The 17,832-nt window shown below is 34.7% G+C and overlaps 1 protein-coding gene across 3 annotated transcripts in view; it reads left to right on the top strand.

Moving 5' to 3' along the window:
• LOC104642356 (long-chain fatty acid transport protein 6) overlaps window positions 1-17,832 on the top strand; it is a 41,188-nt gene that overhangs the window by 7,826 nt on the left and 15,530 nt on the right. For all 3 annotated transcript variants that reach the window (XM_075740116.1, XM_075740117.1, XM_010311312.2), the window contains exons 2-4: window positions 3,271-3,477; window positions 5,653-5,811; window positions 6,756-6,880. In XM_075740116.1, coding sequence (XP_075596231.1) covers window positions 3,271-3,477; window positions 5,653-5,811; window positions 6,756-6,880 — 491 coding nt within the window. The remainder of the gene's footprint in view (window positions 1-3,270; window positions 3,478-5,652; window positions 5,812-6,755; window positions 6,881-17,832) is intronic.

Raw genomic sequence — 17,832 nt, 5'->3', positions numbered from 1 at the left:
TTACACAATGTCTGGCAGAGAAGTTCTTTTTTTCATGGAACAAAACATTTGCTGACTATCATCAGAACTATTATTTGGAAATACATTAGTACAACTGAGTTATCTTTAAACGGTCCATGCTCCTATGTGTTCCAGAAGTAATTTTCCATTTCTAGCACTTTGAATACAGCTGTTTTAAATTACCTTTTCTTATTCAAGAGATCAGTTATTGTTTCTGCTGTCTAACTAGCAATTTCTTTCAAGATAACTTATTATCACAAGTTGTTCACATATTGTTCCAAGTACTAGATTCTTGAGCACGTAAGAAGAATTCTGTTGTATAATCCATTCATAGTTCAATAGTAGTTAAAAACCAAAGCAAGCCTCTGTGCAGCAATAAAAACCATAGGTTTTATGAGCGAGTGTTTAGAGAAACAATAAACAGTGTGTATGTTTAATTTGAAGATTGATCTTAATTATTTAGAGTAAATATGTTTCAGTCTTCTAAAAGGGAATTATGCCCTCCTGTCATTCTTGAATCTTAAATGATTGTCTGTAGAGTTGCAATTAATAGTTGCCATCTTTCTTCCTTTGAAGGAAGGAAAGAAAAGAGGGAAAAAGAAAAAGAAGAGGTAAGTCCTCTTCTTTTTTACAGACTTGCACTTCATGTTACTCATATACACAAAGAACGTGGTGCACATCTTATCTAGAACTTCTGAATACTAAAAAAATTAGAAATATTTGTGAATTTCTTCATGTTGTGCAGTCCTAAACAAAAAGGTCTTCTGTAGAGAAGTTTAGAGTTGGTAGGTAATACAGCTTCAGCTTCATCACTTTCAAAAATGTAAAAAGCAAAACAATTAAAGGAAATGCAAGAAGGAATTAATTTATCTATAGAAAATAAGGAGATGTCACAATGATCCTTTTGGTAACTGCAGTACTTAAAAAGGCAGATACTCACTGAGTGTTTTTTTGACAGGCCTTTTGCAAGGGGATAGTTTTCAGTTAAACAATAGGTGAAATTTCATTTACATTTACACTTTAGTTACATGGGATAATTTTGCATGATAATGTTTATTGGGCAGCTTGTCTCAATATTTGTACTTCACGTTTGTTATCTGGTAAAGAAGGACACTACACAGAATGGACAGCTGAGTCTGGTTCCAGTGCTTACTGGAAGCTGAAGGAGCCAAGAAATTCTTAACAATCCTTAACAATCTTTAACATCTTTGCTGGCACTGTAGTTGGAGCCAGTACACCAATAAAGAATGACAGAGAATGCTATATTGTTTTACTACTTTTGAGAACAGAAATGGAGCTCCAGCCACTTCTAACACCTGTGTTTCTTTTACTGGGCTTTCAGCCTAACTTATACCTACACAAACTATCATTACTATATTTAGGAGACATATATATATCTATCTGCATAAAAGGAAGAAAAAAATCAGTATTAGAAGGTAATAAGTATATAGTTTTTCTGTCACAGTTTATTAAATAGCTGGTTTTCATTAGAAATACTACTATTGTATTTTCATATTTACTACTTGAAAAATATACTCTCGTTTTATAGTACAACAGCAAAACAGAATTAGTATGCCAATGAACCTTGATGTTCAGTGCATTGGGTTTCCTGCAGTTAACACTACTGTCCTTAACATTACATTTTATTAACACTTTTTCATTCTCTTGCTATGTATAGTGGAAGGGGACTTACTCCAATGATTCAAATAGAAGGCTGTTTGGGTGATTCCTTCCTGAAATCATTCTGCAGTGCAGGAAGTTAGAATACAAAAAATTTAAAGCCACACTCCATCAGATCTATTTGCTACACATACATAAAATAAATAAAACTTGTACTCTGTATGCTTTAGGTTTTTAAGACATGTTTAGTTGGCAACAGTAGGCTATATCTGTGTTACAGTAATAGAGATTAGTATATCAATCATTAAAATAGTTGCTACAGTCTGTCATTAGGAAAGTAATTTTCTGAAAGATTAAAAATCTTCAGTTATTTTGGTGTAAAATGTATGCAAGGGGGTTCTATTAATGGTGTCCATATTTAATATTTTCTAAATGAGTTTGGAGTTAACATCAGGATTTCAAATGCTGGCTCTGGTAATGCCTCATTATGAGGTTATGGGTGAGTCATGTCAACTTTGTTTATTCATCTATAAAAACAGAGACAATAACATAAATTTATACCCACAGGGATATTTGCAAGATTAATTACATAGGCTGAGATCCAGCAAAGCACTTAAGTTTAAATGAGTCTTTAAGTATATGAATAGTTCTATTGAAAGCAGTATTATTCCTATTGTTGAGAATTTTCCTGGATTAGTACTTTAATGCCTGTGTAGTGTTCTGAGAAAATGACAAGTTGTAAAAATGCTTAGAAATACAAACATAAATACCAAATGTTTTACTTAGGGATTGGCCTCTATTATATTTTTTATTTTTATTTAATGTGAGAATCTCATGGATTCTTTCCTGATAAGCCAACAAAATAGATCTTGGTTATGCTGCTGGTTTTGTTTTATAAAAGTGAGTTTGTATTTATATTCAGGTAAAAGCCAATGGAAGGAATGGCTTCAGTGAATGAACATATGATTGCAAAAAAAAAAAAAAAAAAAAAATTGGCTGTTATACCTAAAATTGGATTCATTAAGGTATCTAAAACACTCAAACCACTACCTGAACAGCCACATGGTTCTTTGGCAGTGTCTGAGTAAGCCACAGGCTAGTATCATATTTCTATTCTGTGAAATTCAGGTACCTACATACACAATACAGGTTTTTGTTTGTGTGTTTGTTTTTAAATTAGTCATTTCTGTGCTTTTGAAAAAAGTGCTGCTTGATGAGAGATTGGCGGTGAGGGCATCCGGGGAAATCTGCACTGTAGTTACCAGCTGTGTATACATTTGCCTTGCATCTTCAACAAATTTCTTCATCATTTATTTGAACTACACTTCATTCTGGTCTTAGCAATGACCAAGAGTTATCCAAAATTAAGTGGGAAGCAGTGGCTAGTAATCAAGGCTCATCATTTTGCCTTGAGGGCTAACTGACCATTAGACCTTGTGGCTTCAGCAGTATTTTTACCACATTATATCCTATTTTCAGTGAATTTTCATTCTAGTTTGTCATTATTTTATTGAATTTATTTATGTCCATGGAGATGACTGTCATTCCTCTTTCTGTTAGAAAAAGTAAAACTTTCAGAGGAAAAATACTTAATTTGCTGATTTTGTGAAGACATAGTGTAAGTAACATTATTTTATGTTAATTTTTAAGATTTGCTTGGGACACTGGAAGAAATTCTTCCTAACCTCCAAAAAGACCTTAGTGTTTGGATAATGACCAAAGACTCCACTTTTCCAAGTGTGCATACCCTTTTAGACAAAATAGAGGCTGCATCTGAAGATCCTGTTCCAGTTAATCGATGTTCTGCCAACAACCTCAAGTCATCTGTTTTATATATATTTACTTCAGGAACAACAGGTACAGATCTGCTAACGAGTCTATATTTTCCTTCAGCTTTCATTCAGAAACTTGATTTTCCAAAGCTCTAATCTTTTGGTTCATCTTTTCATAGTAGAATATCATATTTCTTATCTAGAAGCGATAAAAAAAGCATGTTTCTTGTAAGTGACTGTTTATATGCAGTGATTTATGGGCTTCTCTTCTTTTTTTTTTTCCTGCCACACTGTGCAAATACTATGAGAAACTTTACCTCTTATTACTTCACAGCTAAGGTGTTTATAAAACATTTTGCTTCTGTGGTGGGTTTACAATTATAATAAATATTATTTTGTGATCACATACCAGTGCCTAGCTAATATAGCTAACATTGTATCTAGAACTTTAAAAAACAATCTTCAGACAAGCAAATAGACATTTGGTTTTTCTTCATTAAGTCATGTTCCATGCACGTCACTGTAGAGATGGAAAATAGGATTAAGTTGCTAGCGTTTTAGTTTAGAAACAGATGGCTGAATTTATTACCAGTGCTGCAGCAGCTAAGAAGCTAAGACTTTAAAAAAACTGATCACTGACATGAAAAGCAGCATAATGTTGTTAAGATAAGCAGATTGGCATTCTCATTCAGCTGAACACAACAGTTTTAGTCACATGAAGATTTAAAATGAAGATGTGTTTTATGGCTTTGTTCCCTCATACAAATAATTATTTAATTTACTTCCTTCAGGTTCTGGGGGAAAAAATAGGAAATAAAAATGCCAGTATAGAATAAAAACATAGGAAGATATAAATATTGCCAAGAAGTCAGGCATGTTTGCAATACTACTAGTATAAATATGGTTGATCTTGCTGTTCAATGAGTAAGAAGTTTTAGCTAAAAAATATTATTGAATTGTCCAGGTAGGAGGATTTTGTTCTTATAATTGCATTCACAGTATCTATATGAAGTCTCAAATTTTAGTTATGTAGAATTTAGAATATTTTTGAGTGTCTGTATGTATTACATTAATTTACATTGGATTTCTTTTATGTACCATGTAACTAAAAGAATAAGGTTTGTTTAGTTTGAAGAGTATGGAATAACTAATGTAAAGTAACTGAGCATTTTCACACTTTTTGATAAAGCAAGAGCATAATGTTGCCCCTAAAATCAATGACTGATAAAGTTGGTTAAAAGAAAGAAGTATCTTGCATAGTCTGTAGTCTGCTGTCTGTAAAGGTGGAAGGAAAAACTCAAGACTCTGTAGAGCACTTCTTGCTATGAGTGGTTCATTGGCAACATAGGCTTACTCCCTTTTCTCTGTGGTGCGATGGGTTTTGGAATAGCTTTGAGGTGTAGCTAGAATCTCCGTAGATGACACTTCCAGTTAACAGCTGTAGTTAAGTCTTCAAATTAGTGGTAGCTTTGCTAGAATAGGTGAGAAAACTTTCTGAAGTGTTACATTTTTTAAAAATTAAACAGTTCTCACTGTTCATTATCAGGACTCTGCCTGAAATTTGTGTGTGAGAACATATATGAAGCAAGAACACATCCCCTACTCAAAATAATGGGTACCAGAATAGCAGCTCTTGCATGTGAGTCTGCGTGTTGCTGAACAGAAATTCTGTGCTGAACCTGAGGAAATTCATGTAAGAAGAACCTAACTGGAGTGGACTTTTTGATGGATTTTTTTTTTTTTATTCTACATAGTCTTCATAGCATTCTAAAACAAATAGGTAGACTTAGATGTACGCATCTTAGATAAGCACCCACTATATGATCTACTTTGTGTAGATTCCTTACCTTTATAATTACGTTACAGTCACATTACAGATCTAGTGTGATGTCTCTATGTTAAAGGAAGTCCATACGTATAGTAAATGCTTTTGGCTCTTGCTGGCTCTATATAATTTGATAGTGTGCTAACTGTAGAGTTTCTTCATATTTTCACCTATTTGAATTGACTTAACATCAGATTAAGTAAGTAACATATGAGGTTACAAACCGGTTTATGTATCTCTATGTGTACAGAACAAACATGCAATACTGTATTAAACAGCCAGTTGTCCATTAACAGCCATCTGAACAGGTGGCTGATAATTTGGTTACAGAAGAAAGAATTGATTCTTTTATGACTTTAGAGACTTTACACAGGAAAAAAAAATTGAATTATCTTTAAGAAAAGCTTTATGCATGGTTTTGTGTTTTCATTACAGGTCTTCCAAAGGCTGCGGTCATCAGTCACATGCAGGTTCTTAAAGGAGCTGCTGGACTGTGGGCTTTTGGTGCTACTGCAGAAGACATAATTTATATTACCCTGCCTCTTTATCACAGTGCAGCATCTCTTCTTGGCATCGGTGGATGCATTGAATTGGGTAGGGCTCATTTCATTTAATTGTATTGTTAATAGAGAATTAATTAATATAAAAATTAATAAAACACACTTAGGTTCACTGCCATTAGGGGAACTAATGCTTTGCTGAAATCAAGTGAATAGTCTTTTCAGAATAGCTTTATATTTCTGTATTTTGGGGATGAGGCCTGTTGTAATAGCAAAGGATCTCTTACAAGCTATCTTTGTGGTACTGGAGAAGAATTAGTTATAGTCATTTGTGTCACAAATGTCTTTAATTTCTGTTATATTTAGATGAAAAGGAATTTGAGAACATATGAAGTATTTTGGCAGTGTGTACAGTGCATTAGTATATGTACAGGCTAAACATTGTATGGTGGAGTAGAACTAAAATGTATGTTGGTGAACTTGAAAAGACTGACATACATTTGTAGTAAACAGCTTTGTCATGTATCATTAGATAATATACACCTTTTTTCCTATTTAATTTGTGTACTGTTTGGGCACAGACAAATCACACAGCATCAAGGGCAAGTCAGAGCAAGGGAAAGATCTTTGGATTATGGATTAATTCTGTCTGAATCTGCATCAATGAATACTTTCTTTTTTGAAAGATGAGGTTTCAGTGATACCCAAATGATTTGCTAAGTCAGGCTGACTTTTCTGGATATTTTCAGTTAAACTATTTTGAATAATGTTATAACACCAACAAAGAGAAGCTGTCGTCTTGCTTTTAACCTCTTCTCTATCAGTTTGCTGTCTCACCAAGGAGGAGGCTGGGTTCATCTCCTTCTTGTCTGCCAGGTTTGAACACACATCTAATAAAACAGCTTAAATATCATATGGTTCTCTGAATGAGTTTTCTCTTAGTTCCTCTTATGTTCTTTTGTAGAAATAGTGAACATAGCTAGCTAAGCTGCTATAGAGATAAAATGCTTCATTTCCTTTTCTACTCTTTCCATAAAGGTGCAACCTGCGTGTTAAAAAAGAAGTTCTCAGCTAGTCAGTTTTGGAGTGACTGCAAAAAGTACAATGTGACTGTCATCCAGTACATTGGAGAACTTTGCCGTTACCTTTGCAGCCAGCCAGTGGTAAGTGGAACGAAAATGATGGCTGTTAGTCTGTAAGTGATATGTACATTTATTGTTCTTAACGTGGTTATGTTAAAGGGGAAATAAAACTGTACTGAACCTGTCCCTCTGCCCTTCTTCAAATATTTGGCGATCTGTAGACTGTAAAAAAACAAATGGCTTGAATCAGGAAGATGTTAAAGTGTTTAAAAAAAAAAGATTTTGAGACCGAAAACTGGTTCAGTATCATTTGGTGAAAAATTACTATTTCACAGAGTTTCACAATGTAAGTTCAGAAAACCACGATTACTTTTCAGTGTCTTTTCAGAATTTTCAAAATTTTGTTTCTTGGCACAGAAGTATAACAGAGGTCTCAAGTTTTGTAGGTCATGTTTTACCACTGTTTTGTCTTGTGGAATGTGCTAGTTTTGAGACCATCTAAACTATATTTTAAAATTTGGTACTTTTGGTCTAGGTTAGCAGCTCAAAGGAAGAGTGCCTTTTGTTCCAATTAGAAAGCTATTTCAGATAGTAAAGCTATTTTTGTTAACGTGACATTCCTCTCTGAAACTGTGTTAGCCCTAATTTGAAAATACTTCTTTTGCCTTGGAATTCAGTGCTATGATGGTCTATCTACATGGTATCAAGTACAAAGTATGCTGAACATGTTGTAATTACCAAGAATAGCTGACTCAAGCTAACTGAATTAACTCTTGATCTGCCTATTTTCTGGTACATTTCTGTATCTACCCATTAACGGTAGATATTTAGGCTAAGCTAAATGAAATTTTTTGGAATTAATTCAAGATGTATAGAATAATGTAGACGGACAGATATAAACCTAACTAACTTTCTGTCCTCGAATGGTAGTGCTGAATGTTTCACAGTATAAACTAAAATTCATTTTGCTAATGCTGGCAACTTCAATCCATTTATGAGCTGCAGGTTGTCCTATTGTGTTTCAATTATAAATTCTAAATATTACATCATACATTACTCTTAATTAGTTAAGCATTTTAACAGATGACTTTACACAGTTACTTATGATCATAAACAGCTTTTATTTTGAATATTAAACAAAAATAAATATCAGCTTCCAAATACCTGTATAACATTAAGCAAAACGAACGGTGTCTTCTTTAATTTAACAAAATGTTTAGGAGAACACAAAGAGATTTGTGAAAATGTAGAGAAGTTGGATGCAGTGCAACTGTTATCTCTTTGAACATTGTCCCTTTGTCTCTATCATAATTTCATTTTGTGATTTCAAAAAAATAATCAGTAGTTTATTTCCTTTTCAGTCAATTTTATTGAAATGACTCATCTCTTAGGAAATGGTGCCAATAATTCAAATTAATTAATCTGAAAATTCTTTTCTAATCCAAGTCCTCATTTTATGATTTTCCAGAATAATGTCCTCCTTAAGCAGTGTTCTAATAATCTGAAGACAGTGCAAATGAGTCTTGTTTTCCAGCAGAATAACAATTTGCATTAATATCTGAAGTTGCTGACCAAAGAATGGAAAAGGTCAGTGTTTATAAGACATTGGATTATTTTTCCTCCTGGAAATTTTCAGGTGTTTCAGTAATGTAGTGATGGGTCATAGATCCTATAGCACTATCCATGTATGCCTCAGCAAAGTGAATGTTCTTGAATCAGAGGGCAAGGCTGATGTCCCAGTGACCACTACTGGTTGTGATGTGACACCAGAATAGAGATACCTTTGTCTCTGTTTGGTTTTTTTTTTTGTGGGATTTTTTATTTGAATGGGTTTCATCTATATAATAAAATAAACAAAAAGTTACAGGATAATGAAAAATCAAGTTAAAGACATGAGGAAAATCAAAACATATGAAGAGCCTAGTATTTATAAATTGTCATTTTTCTTCATTGTAGGCTATCATGATTTCCCAAAGTCATCTCCCTTCTCTTTAACACTTACCAATTTCTGCTGTGTTTGCAGTCTCAGATATTAATTGTTCCTCTTTTCTGTCTTTTAACTGTATAGTTAGAGCATGGCATTTTGTTTTACTCATTTTATCCTGTTCAGTATCTTAAAGCAAGAATTACAGATTAATATACTTAATTTTCTAAAACAAACTCTTTCATTTTAAATCCTTAACAAGCCATCTAAAGTGAAAGGAGTTTTAAATTTTAAAAATAAAGTTATTTATGCCATCACTAACTATGTATGTACTACATACTATATTTATACCATCATTAACTATTCATTAACTATATAACTATTCTATTTATTAATTTATATGTATACTTTCTAGCAGCTAGCATGCCTAAACTCTGCTCTATGAGGCTACAGGGGTTTTTTGGTTTTGGATTTTTTTTTTTTTTTTTTTTTTTACTAGCTGGATAAAGAGAAACCTAATGTACCTTACCAAGAAAAATTAAAATTAGAGAATAAATCAGTTTGACAGCTAGGTACTTGAAGAAAGATAATGCGTATTTGTCATGTTAAAACTGGAAAAGAAACATGTTCACACAAATAAATGGAAGGATTTAAAATATGTCGTGCAATCCATTATTATTTTTCAAGTACGTGAAATAATTTGCCAAGTTGTTATCTCTCTTTAAGTTTAATTAACTTAGAAGTACTATATATAGTGGCAGCATGATAAAGGTATGGCTAATACAACTTTTCAAGCTCTGTGAATATATTATGTGGTGTCCTGGTTTTGGCTGGGATCAAGTTAGGTTTTTTTCCTAGTAGCTGGTATAGTGCTGTGTTTTGGATTTAGGATGAGAATAATTTTGATAACACACTGATGTTTTTAGTTGTTGCTAGGTAGTTAGTGTCTACACTCAGTAAAGGACTTTTCAGCTTCGCACGCCCTACCAGGTGCACAAGAAGCTGGGAGAGCACAGCCAGGATAGCTGACCCAGACTGGCCAAAGGGATATTCCCTACCATATAACATCATGCTCTCCTCAGTATATAACTGGGGAAGCTAGCCAGGAGGCAGATTCACTGCTTGGAAACAGACTGGGGATCAGGTTGTTTTTTTCTGCAAGTGGTGAGCAACTGCATTTGTGCATCACTTCTTGTTGCTGTTGTTGTTATCATCGTCGTCATTGTCATCATCATCACCTTCATATTCCTTTGTTATCCTATTAAACTGTCTTTATCTCAACCCATGATGTTGTTTTCCATTCTCCTTCCCATCTCACTGGGGGATGGGGGGTGAGCAAGCAGCTGCGTGGTGCTTAGTTACCAGCTGGGGTTAAATCACCACATATGGACAGTATTCTCAAGGTTAGAGTACTATAAAGCCCTTCTAATGAACGTAGGTTAAAATCATAGCAATTATCTTAAGCGCTTCATTTGTTTCTTTAACACTAAACTTGAAATAAATGGTATATTTCTAATAGTTGGAGGCCACAGAGTAGCCTCTCATTTCATAGATTTTGAATGGAACTTTTGGCAAGTCTCTGTGGTAGCATATAGACTCTTGGCTTACGTTTCCTTATTAATTTTGTTTTGTTTGATCTTTCTGCCTCCCACTCACATCTGCAACAGCTCTTGAAGACTCTTTTGCAGTAGAATTCTTCTGAAACTTGTTCTGCATCCAGTTTGGTTTAGTAACCTGTTGTCAGGAAAGAACATTCATTAGAATGAAGTTGTCTTTTTTCTTTAAGTACAAGTACAAAGACCTTGCCTTATGTAATATTCATAGATTTTGCTGGGCTCCTAAGTGAATTATACTCATGTCTGTCCTCTTCCAAGGTCTTTTTCTGCAGTCTTTTAATCGTAGTGAAACTACAAGAGCCAACATTGATGGCTAGTAGCCATTAGTAGCTAGAAAATGGAATCTGCTCGAAGATATTAGCATGACTACTCCAGCGAAAGAGAATATTCAGCAAATTAATAACTTGGTCTTGCTGGTTGACATTGCTCAAAGTGTCTATTATCAGTGATCTACAAAATTTCAGAAGTACGGCACAGCATAGCTCCCTATCTCCTCTCTAAGCAAAGGCCTTGGAAATACTTCTCTACTAACCTGTGGATATATTTTCCTTAGAAGGTAGCAACACATTTAAAATTTAACATTTAAAGTGTATACAAAATCTTCCTAATGCATTTGCAGATTTATTTCAAATTTGAAGTAATGACCTATTTAAATAATATATTGCATCCTGAAGCTTTTAGAAATATATGAATAGTAACGGAGCATCTTTGCGCTTTTCTGTAAAGGAGACCTGAATCCTGAAGTGGTTTACAAACAGAAGCTAGAAATCAGTTTTCTTGATCATTATGTCCTGTCTTCTACTCTCATAAGCTGTCATACATTATGACACTAATTGTATGATTTATGATACCTTGCATTAACTTGGTAAGCTCTGTATTAAAGCCAGAGTTCACTTCTACTTGTAGTCAAAGTCTGTTTAACAATTATTTATGTCGTTGCCTAGAAATTTTCTTTCAATATCTGTCCTGTTTTATGTCCTTTTTTATTGAGCCAATATTATCCTTTGGCAACAGTAACTTTTCCTATTTTCTTGGGGTTACCTTAAGTGTATAAGACCATGTTTATCAGCTTTCAGACTTCATTTTGTTAAGCTGAAGCAAACCAATCTCTCTACTAGATCCAGTTTGGCCCAGGTTTCTTTGGATGGAGTTAAGCTCTCTGAATTGACTTTAGAAAAGATGCTTAAGGATTTATTTTATTAAAACTCTTATGTGTTAGAACAACAGTAATTTAGAAGGAGAAAACAAGGAAGTCAATGCTGCTGGGATAAGCAAACAGCATGAACACTTTTGTCCCTGCTAGTGACTCAAGTGTTGTGGGAAGTGGTGTAAGAATGGGGTTTAGATATGTTGGATAACACTGTCTCCCATCTCAAAACAGGTTTCTTTGAAGGAAAAGAATTTGATAGTCAGATAAAGAAGGAAAAATTATTTAGCAGGCACTTCTCTACAATGCAGGTTTTACTTGATGTCGCATTTTATTCCCCGTTAAAGTTTAGCTCAATTTATGTTCCATACTGAAAACGGTTCTTTCTTTTATCATTAAAATGTGGAGTGGAAATTTGTCAAGCCCCTTGCAGGTTTTCAGCATAAACATTTTATTAAATACCCCAAACTAGTAATGTGTCACAGTTACAGACATCCACATCTGTATCTTCCATTTGAGGTCTCTGAATAATCTTTATATGTCATTACTATTTTATTTACTGGGGGGAATTTTGCATCTTTATTTATTCTTCTACTAACCTATAGAGGTTTTTTTTAAAATCTGTGACCACTTCTGTATGTTGTAAGCAGATGTCATTCTTAATCCAAGCTGTTACTGATTTATTATAGTATTAACAGTGCCTAAAAGGAGAATTGAACATTGTTTGTACGTGCAGTTAGAGAAAATAGAATTTTTAGATTAAGAACATATTCAGCACATCTGAACTGAAGCTTATAAGTGGACCTGAGATTTGGAAGCTTGTATTTTTTCCCCTCCAGACTGTATCAGTTAATCTAATAAAAAATGTACTGTATGTATAAAAAACATATTGCATATCAGAAAAAACTTCATCTGTGCTTTAAACTGCAATGCCTACAACAGTATTATTTTTAAAAAGTGGGTTTAAAAGCAGATTATAATCCTGTCCATTTTGACTACTGCCTTCTGATATTTAAATGTGCTGGCATACCTCTCTTGAACTCCATCCACATGATGATTCTGTATCTGTTTTCTCATTCTTCCCACTAATAATGGTAAAGGTTTTCAGGTTGTCTTCTTGAAAAAGTCTTCTGTAATATTCGTAGAGTTCCTTAAGCCATAGAAACCATTGGTTTCCATACCCAAAACAACACTGAAGGCTAGATGCAATGTCAGCTACTGGTTCTAGCATGGTGACTCTGGACTTTTCTGAGTCTTTAAGAGGTTTCTAAGTTGACAGTTTCCCTCCTTCCAGCTTCTTTTCCTAGATACTCATCTTTTGGGTTAAGCCAGTGGAGTCATGCAGAAAATGTCCTGATAGCAGAGTCTAGAAATCACAATCCTGCTTTTACAAAGGGAAGTTTCATACTGCTCACAGAATACTGTGTGCAATATGGAGTGCAAGAATTAGTCTGTTGGTGCTTTCATTCTCTGAATTGACCTTTGGAAATTTTTGTGTAATTTATTTTAACTTGTGGGGTCCTGGTACAATCACCACAAAAACAACAATCTAACTTTTATTACTGGGCGGGACACAGACAAAAGTGACTTTTTTTGTTGGTAGCTATTTTTTGAGGAAATAGAAATATGGCTTAAAGAAAACATTTCCTATTAGAAGAGCTAAAGGAAGAAAACTCCTGTTAGAATGTAATCCTATTAGATTATCAGGAGGTTGATTAATGAAAGCACCGTGAGAGTGAGCTATACTAACAGCCAGTTCCTGAACCGGAAGGATGTGTCCTGTTCCTAGAATTCCTGTTCCTTTCTTATGGTGCATCTCTTTAGTACTCTTCCTGTTGTCTTTTACTTGTTTTTTTAAAATTTGGGTATGTATTTAGCTCAGAAAATCTAGTTGCAATTTATAATTAGGCATTACTGAAAAGTTAATGTAAACATACATCTTGAAGAATTTATTACGTCTGTTTTCATAACGACAGTAAGATACCTCTCATCTTATAGTCTCTCTACTAACTAGCTGATACCCCTTTTTTCAGGGCTAATGTATGTTCCGCTCCGGGAGGGCCTCGGCCAGGAAGATTCATTGTTATACCCAGAGTGAGATTAAGACAGAAACAAGGTCAAATGCTGCTAATCGAAGGACTTTATTGATTGCTTATCTGAACCAAGTATTTGTTTTCTGTCATAAGAAAGCAGCGATAGGAAGGGGACAGAAAATAGAAGAGAAGGAAATCTAGCAAGCAGTTGGGATAGAGTTGTGAAAGATAGTCACCACCATGGATCCAGCGGCATTCCATTAGTCTGCAGTCCTTGTGTACTCCAGTGGTGAGGTGCCATTCACCGTTAAATCACACAGTCCTTTATAGGGCATTCGGGGAGGTTGTTCCCTTGACAACAGCATGCACTGCATCCCTGCGCATGCTCTCAGTCTAGACACACTGGTCCCATAAAGTGCACGTGACCACCTCGTGATCCTTCGCCACATGCCTTGGCAGGCTGGGATGGTTGCCTGTGTCTAGACATACCCCCTCCCAAAGCGACGTGGCTGTTCTTTCACCCCTGCTGATCTGTTCATGGCAGCTGGGCTCAGCCAAACTGTCAGGAAGTCTTGCAATGAGCTTATCCAGGTTGCAAACAAGTTTTGAGACAGTCCGCTCAAGATGTGGCCCCTCACAAAGTATCAGTAGAGAATGGGTGAATATGTTGTTACACACATTCTTTGTACATAAATGAATGTAAATCCTGTGTGGGCTGTACATCATATTTTGCATTTAGCAGATATTTGCATTTCTAAGGTCCTGAGAACACCTTTAGTTTCATACAGGAAACATTTCATGCCTCCTTTGCTTGAAGTTGCCTTTGATTCTCTCCATTTGGCTTTTCCTGCTACAGAAACAGTAAAAGTAAAACAATGAACCTGTTTTCTTGTGTTCTTTTAAAGCAACTGCTAAGTACATTTTATATAGCTGCAGTCATGCATCCTTCCTGCACCAATTAATATACTATTGGTGGCAATTTAAAAGGCATTTCTTTTATCAACAACTTAATCATGTAGGTAGTCCACATAGTTTACAAAGAACACTTGAGGAAAGACTAGCAGCTGAAAAATCCCAGGTATGTGGTATTTAGCGTAATAAGGCAGATCTTGACTTGTCAATTAATTGCTATACAAATGAAACCAGCACTCAAAATGTAGAAATAGTGTGTCAGAAACTGATTTATGATGTAGGCAGATATGGTTCAAAGATCTTAGCAGAACGAACTCAAGTCCAGTTGTAAGGTAAGAACAGTTCTTGCTTATTGATGCTTCAAAAAGGCATTGAAAAAAATGTTTCACCTTTACTGTTGGAAATAAGTGGATATAGACTGAATCCCCATTTTATCTGAGAATCACTCTGTAAGAAAAGAAAATCACAGTGCAGGAAAATAAATGGACATTTAAAAAAACCTTGGAAAGATGTTCTAACATTCTGGTATTATAAAATCTGTCTTCCTATCTGTAGAGAACTATTAATCACATTCAGAAACACATAGCATGAGCAAATTATCACAGGACACACATTATTTGGACTTATTTGTGATTGTTGACCAGGGCAAGGCACTAAGTCCTCCATAAATGAGGTATTGTGAGGAAATACAGCTTTTAGTGAAGGAAGTGTTAAGTAGGTGCTGTGCTGTTGCAGCCAGCTAAGAATACGCATGCAGACAATTGCTGCATACCAGCTGTTGCACGGTAACTGGCTGACATGCCACAGCTTGTTCAGGTGTCAAGAATGGCACAGGGATAGCAGAAATTATCTCCCAGAAGAGGTGTGTACGAGGTGACTCTTTGGAATTCCTCCTACGCCTACAATACTGTACCGAAGGGAAGCTAGTTGATAAAATGCCATCGGAGTATGGCAGAAATTCAAGCATGACTGTTTGGTGCCATAGTCTGTTTAAAGCATAAGTTCTGGCGTATTTAATTTATTTTTATTTTCATACATTAGGACACCCTATGTGTGCATCTCTCAAACATGTTTCTAGAATTTGTTGTAATTGTCATCCCTTTTTTTCCCCTTATTTATTGCATTTTATTTACTGCATAAATTTTTGGCCACAGTGCCCATGGATACCAACATGCCTGCCCTAGACTTGGACTCTAGCAGTGATCTGAACAATAATACAGATGATGAATATAAATATCAAGTCATGAAAAAGATGTTAAAATGGCTAACTCTGTTTTTTTTACTGTAGTTCCCTTTCCATTGAAAACATAAAAGTTAAACGTAAAGCCAACATGAATTAATGTCATATATTAGTTATTCAAAATTTTAGGTAAAAATATGTTAAAAATAGCCATATTAATTTACTCACATGTAAAACTAATGTGAATTATCACTGTTTAAAGTTTCCCTCGTTATAATCATTCTCTTCATACTTGTTAAACCTGCTGGGAGATCAGATTACATATAGTTTCCATTCTTACAGTGGAAAGACAGCTAAATGCATGACAGTTTTAATGTCTTTTTCCCCAGAAGGCCCTGCAGTACTCTTCAGGGAGTCTTGCATCAACAGATGGGTATAACTGATGGAGCTGACTAAACCACAAATAGGCAGTTGCAGCAATGCAGTCTAACAGAAAATTTACCTTAGTTGTGAAGTGAATTAGTGCCTTCTCTTTTAAGAAAATTTGGTTCTTGATGACATCATACATCTCTTTGTGTTTTTGCAAGAGCTGAATGCCTTAAGAGAATACTTCCTAAAGTGAGATAGTCATACATTATATTGTTGATATAATACGTTAACAAAGTATTAACGTAGCAAGCACAGTAGAATGCTGACCTGTCAGGTTTACTCTGCATCTTTTCCACTAGAGAAACAACTTTGTGCTGTAGTAATATAAACCAGCCAAATAACATGAGGAATTAAAGGTATTGAAGTAACTGCACTTATAAATGATGCTGTATTTGTCCTTTTGGAAAAAAAATGTAATCCATGTAGGCTGTTGTATCTAGTTAATCCTAGTTTGTGTATTTTCAGCAGACAGCCATCAATGCTTTTATTTTTCTTAAAATATAAATAATAGGAGCAAACTCACCTGCTTATTAATTTGGTCTCTAGAGATTTTGAATGTTCCTAGCCTGATGAATGACCCACTTAATTAGTGTGTGTGTGTGTGTGTATATGCGCACATTGTATCTTCTGTTCATTGTGGATCAAAGGATCTGCCAAGAGCTATCTGCATGTAGTGAAATAGGTGAGTTCCTTGCTGAATCATCTCAGCAAGAGGACTTAATTTCCAGAAGAAAGACTCTGAAGCTTAATAAAGTAATTTTTTATCTTTCTATGAGTTACTGGTTTTGAAAAGGGAAGAAAAAAACTTGGTCTTTGTGATTTAGAGGAACTTAAAATATGACTGTGATTGAAGTTTTTGTTACAGAAGTAAGAATTCACAGTCCTAATGAAAAATAGAATTTGGCCAAGACATAAGCCTCTGAGGAACACTCCTGTCCATGTACTCAGTAGAAGCTTCACTGTTTCTAACATAAAAAATATCTACAGATTCCTGTTTTAGTCAGCTGACCATGTTTCTTTGCAGAAATAATTTGCTGTGCTTTTATGCCAGTTTAAAGGTACTAAAATGGATTTTCATTATAAAGACATACTTAATTCATACTGGATTAGAGTTGGGAGGGGAAAAGGAAACTAGAATAGAAGAACAGAAAATATGGAGTATCTGCTTTTTTTCAGTACATGTATGTGTACATATATATGTATATATACACACACACTTTATATATAGAATGTGAATATGTACATAGGTAGATACAGAGGTGTTTGTATACAGTTGTATTAAGTGTACATATATAGAGGTACGTACAGACAGTGTTGCAGTACCAGAATGCTATGCAGTTCTAAAGGTATGTGGTAACAAACTATACCCATTTTGTGCTGTCTCACTTCTAAGGCATTCTGTATTGCCAGTTGCAATGATGAAAAAGGGAGTCTTATTTTAAAGTAAGTGAAATTAAAAAATCCACAACAAACCAACGATAGAACAACATTTTAGATCTTTTGCCTTCTGATACTTCAACATAAATCTGATTGTATTTTAAAGGTGCTCCATGCAATCGCGAGGTTTGGGAATGTGTAAACAAAATTAGAGGGTCTCACTGAAATGGATGAATGCATACTATTGTGTTTCTTGTAATAAAACATGTGAGTTGACAACAGTAAAAACTTAAGATCACCAAGAAATAATGTATTCCAAGTAACATTGAACAAAACCTTACAAGTCTTAATATTAAAAGAAGTACAGAAGATGACTCATATGCAATGTGTGGGAAGGAACAGACATTACAAGTGT

Source organism: Balearica regulorum, chromosome Z, assembly GCF_011004875.1.
Source record: "Balearica regulorum gibbericeps isolate bBalReg1 chromosome Z, bBalReg1.pri, whole genome shotgun sequence".
Classification (NCBI taxonomy): domain Eukaryota; kingdom Metazoa; phylum Chordata; class Aves; order Gruiformes; family Gruidae; genus Balearica; species Balearica regulorum.
This window is presented reverse-complemented; position numbering and strand designations above follow the sequence as displayed.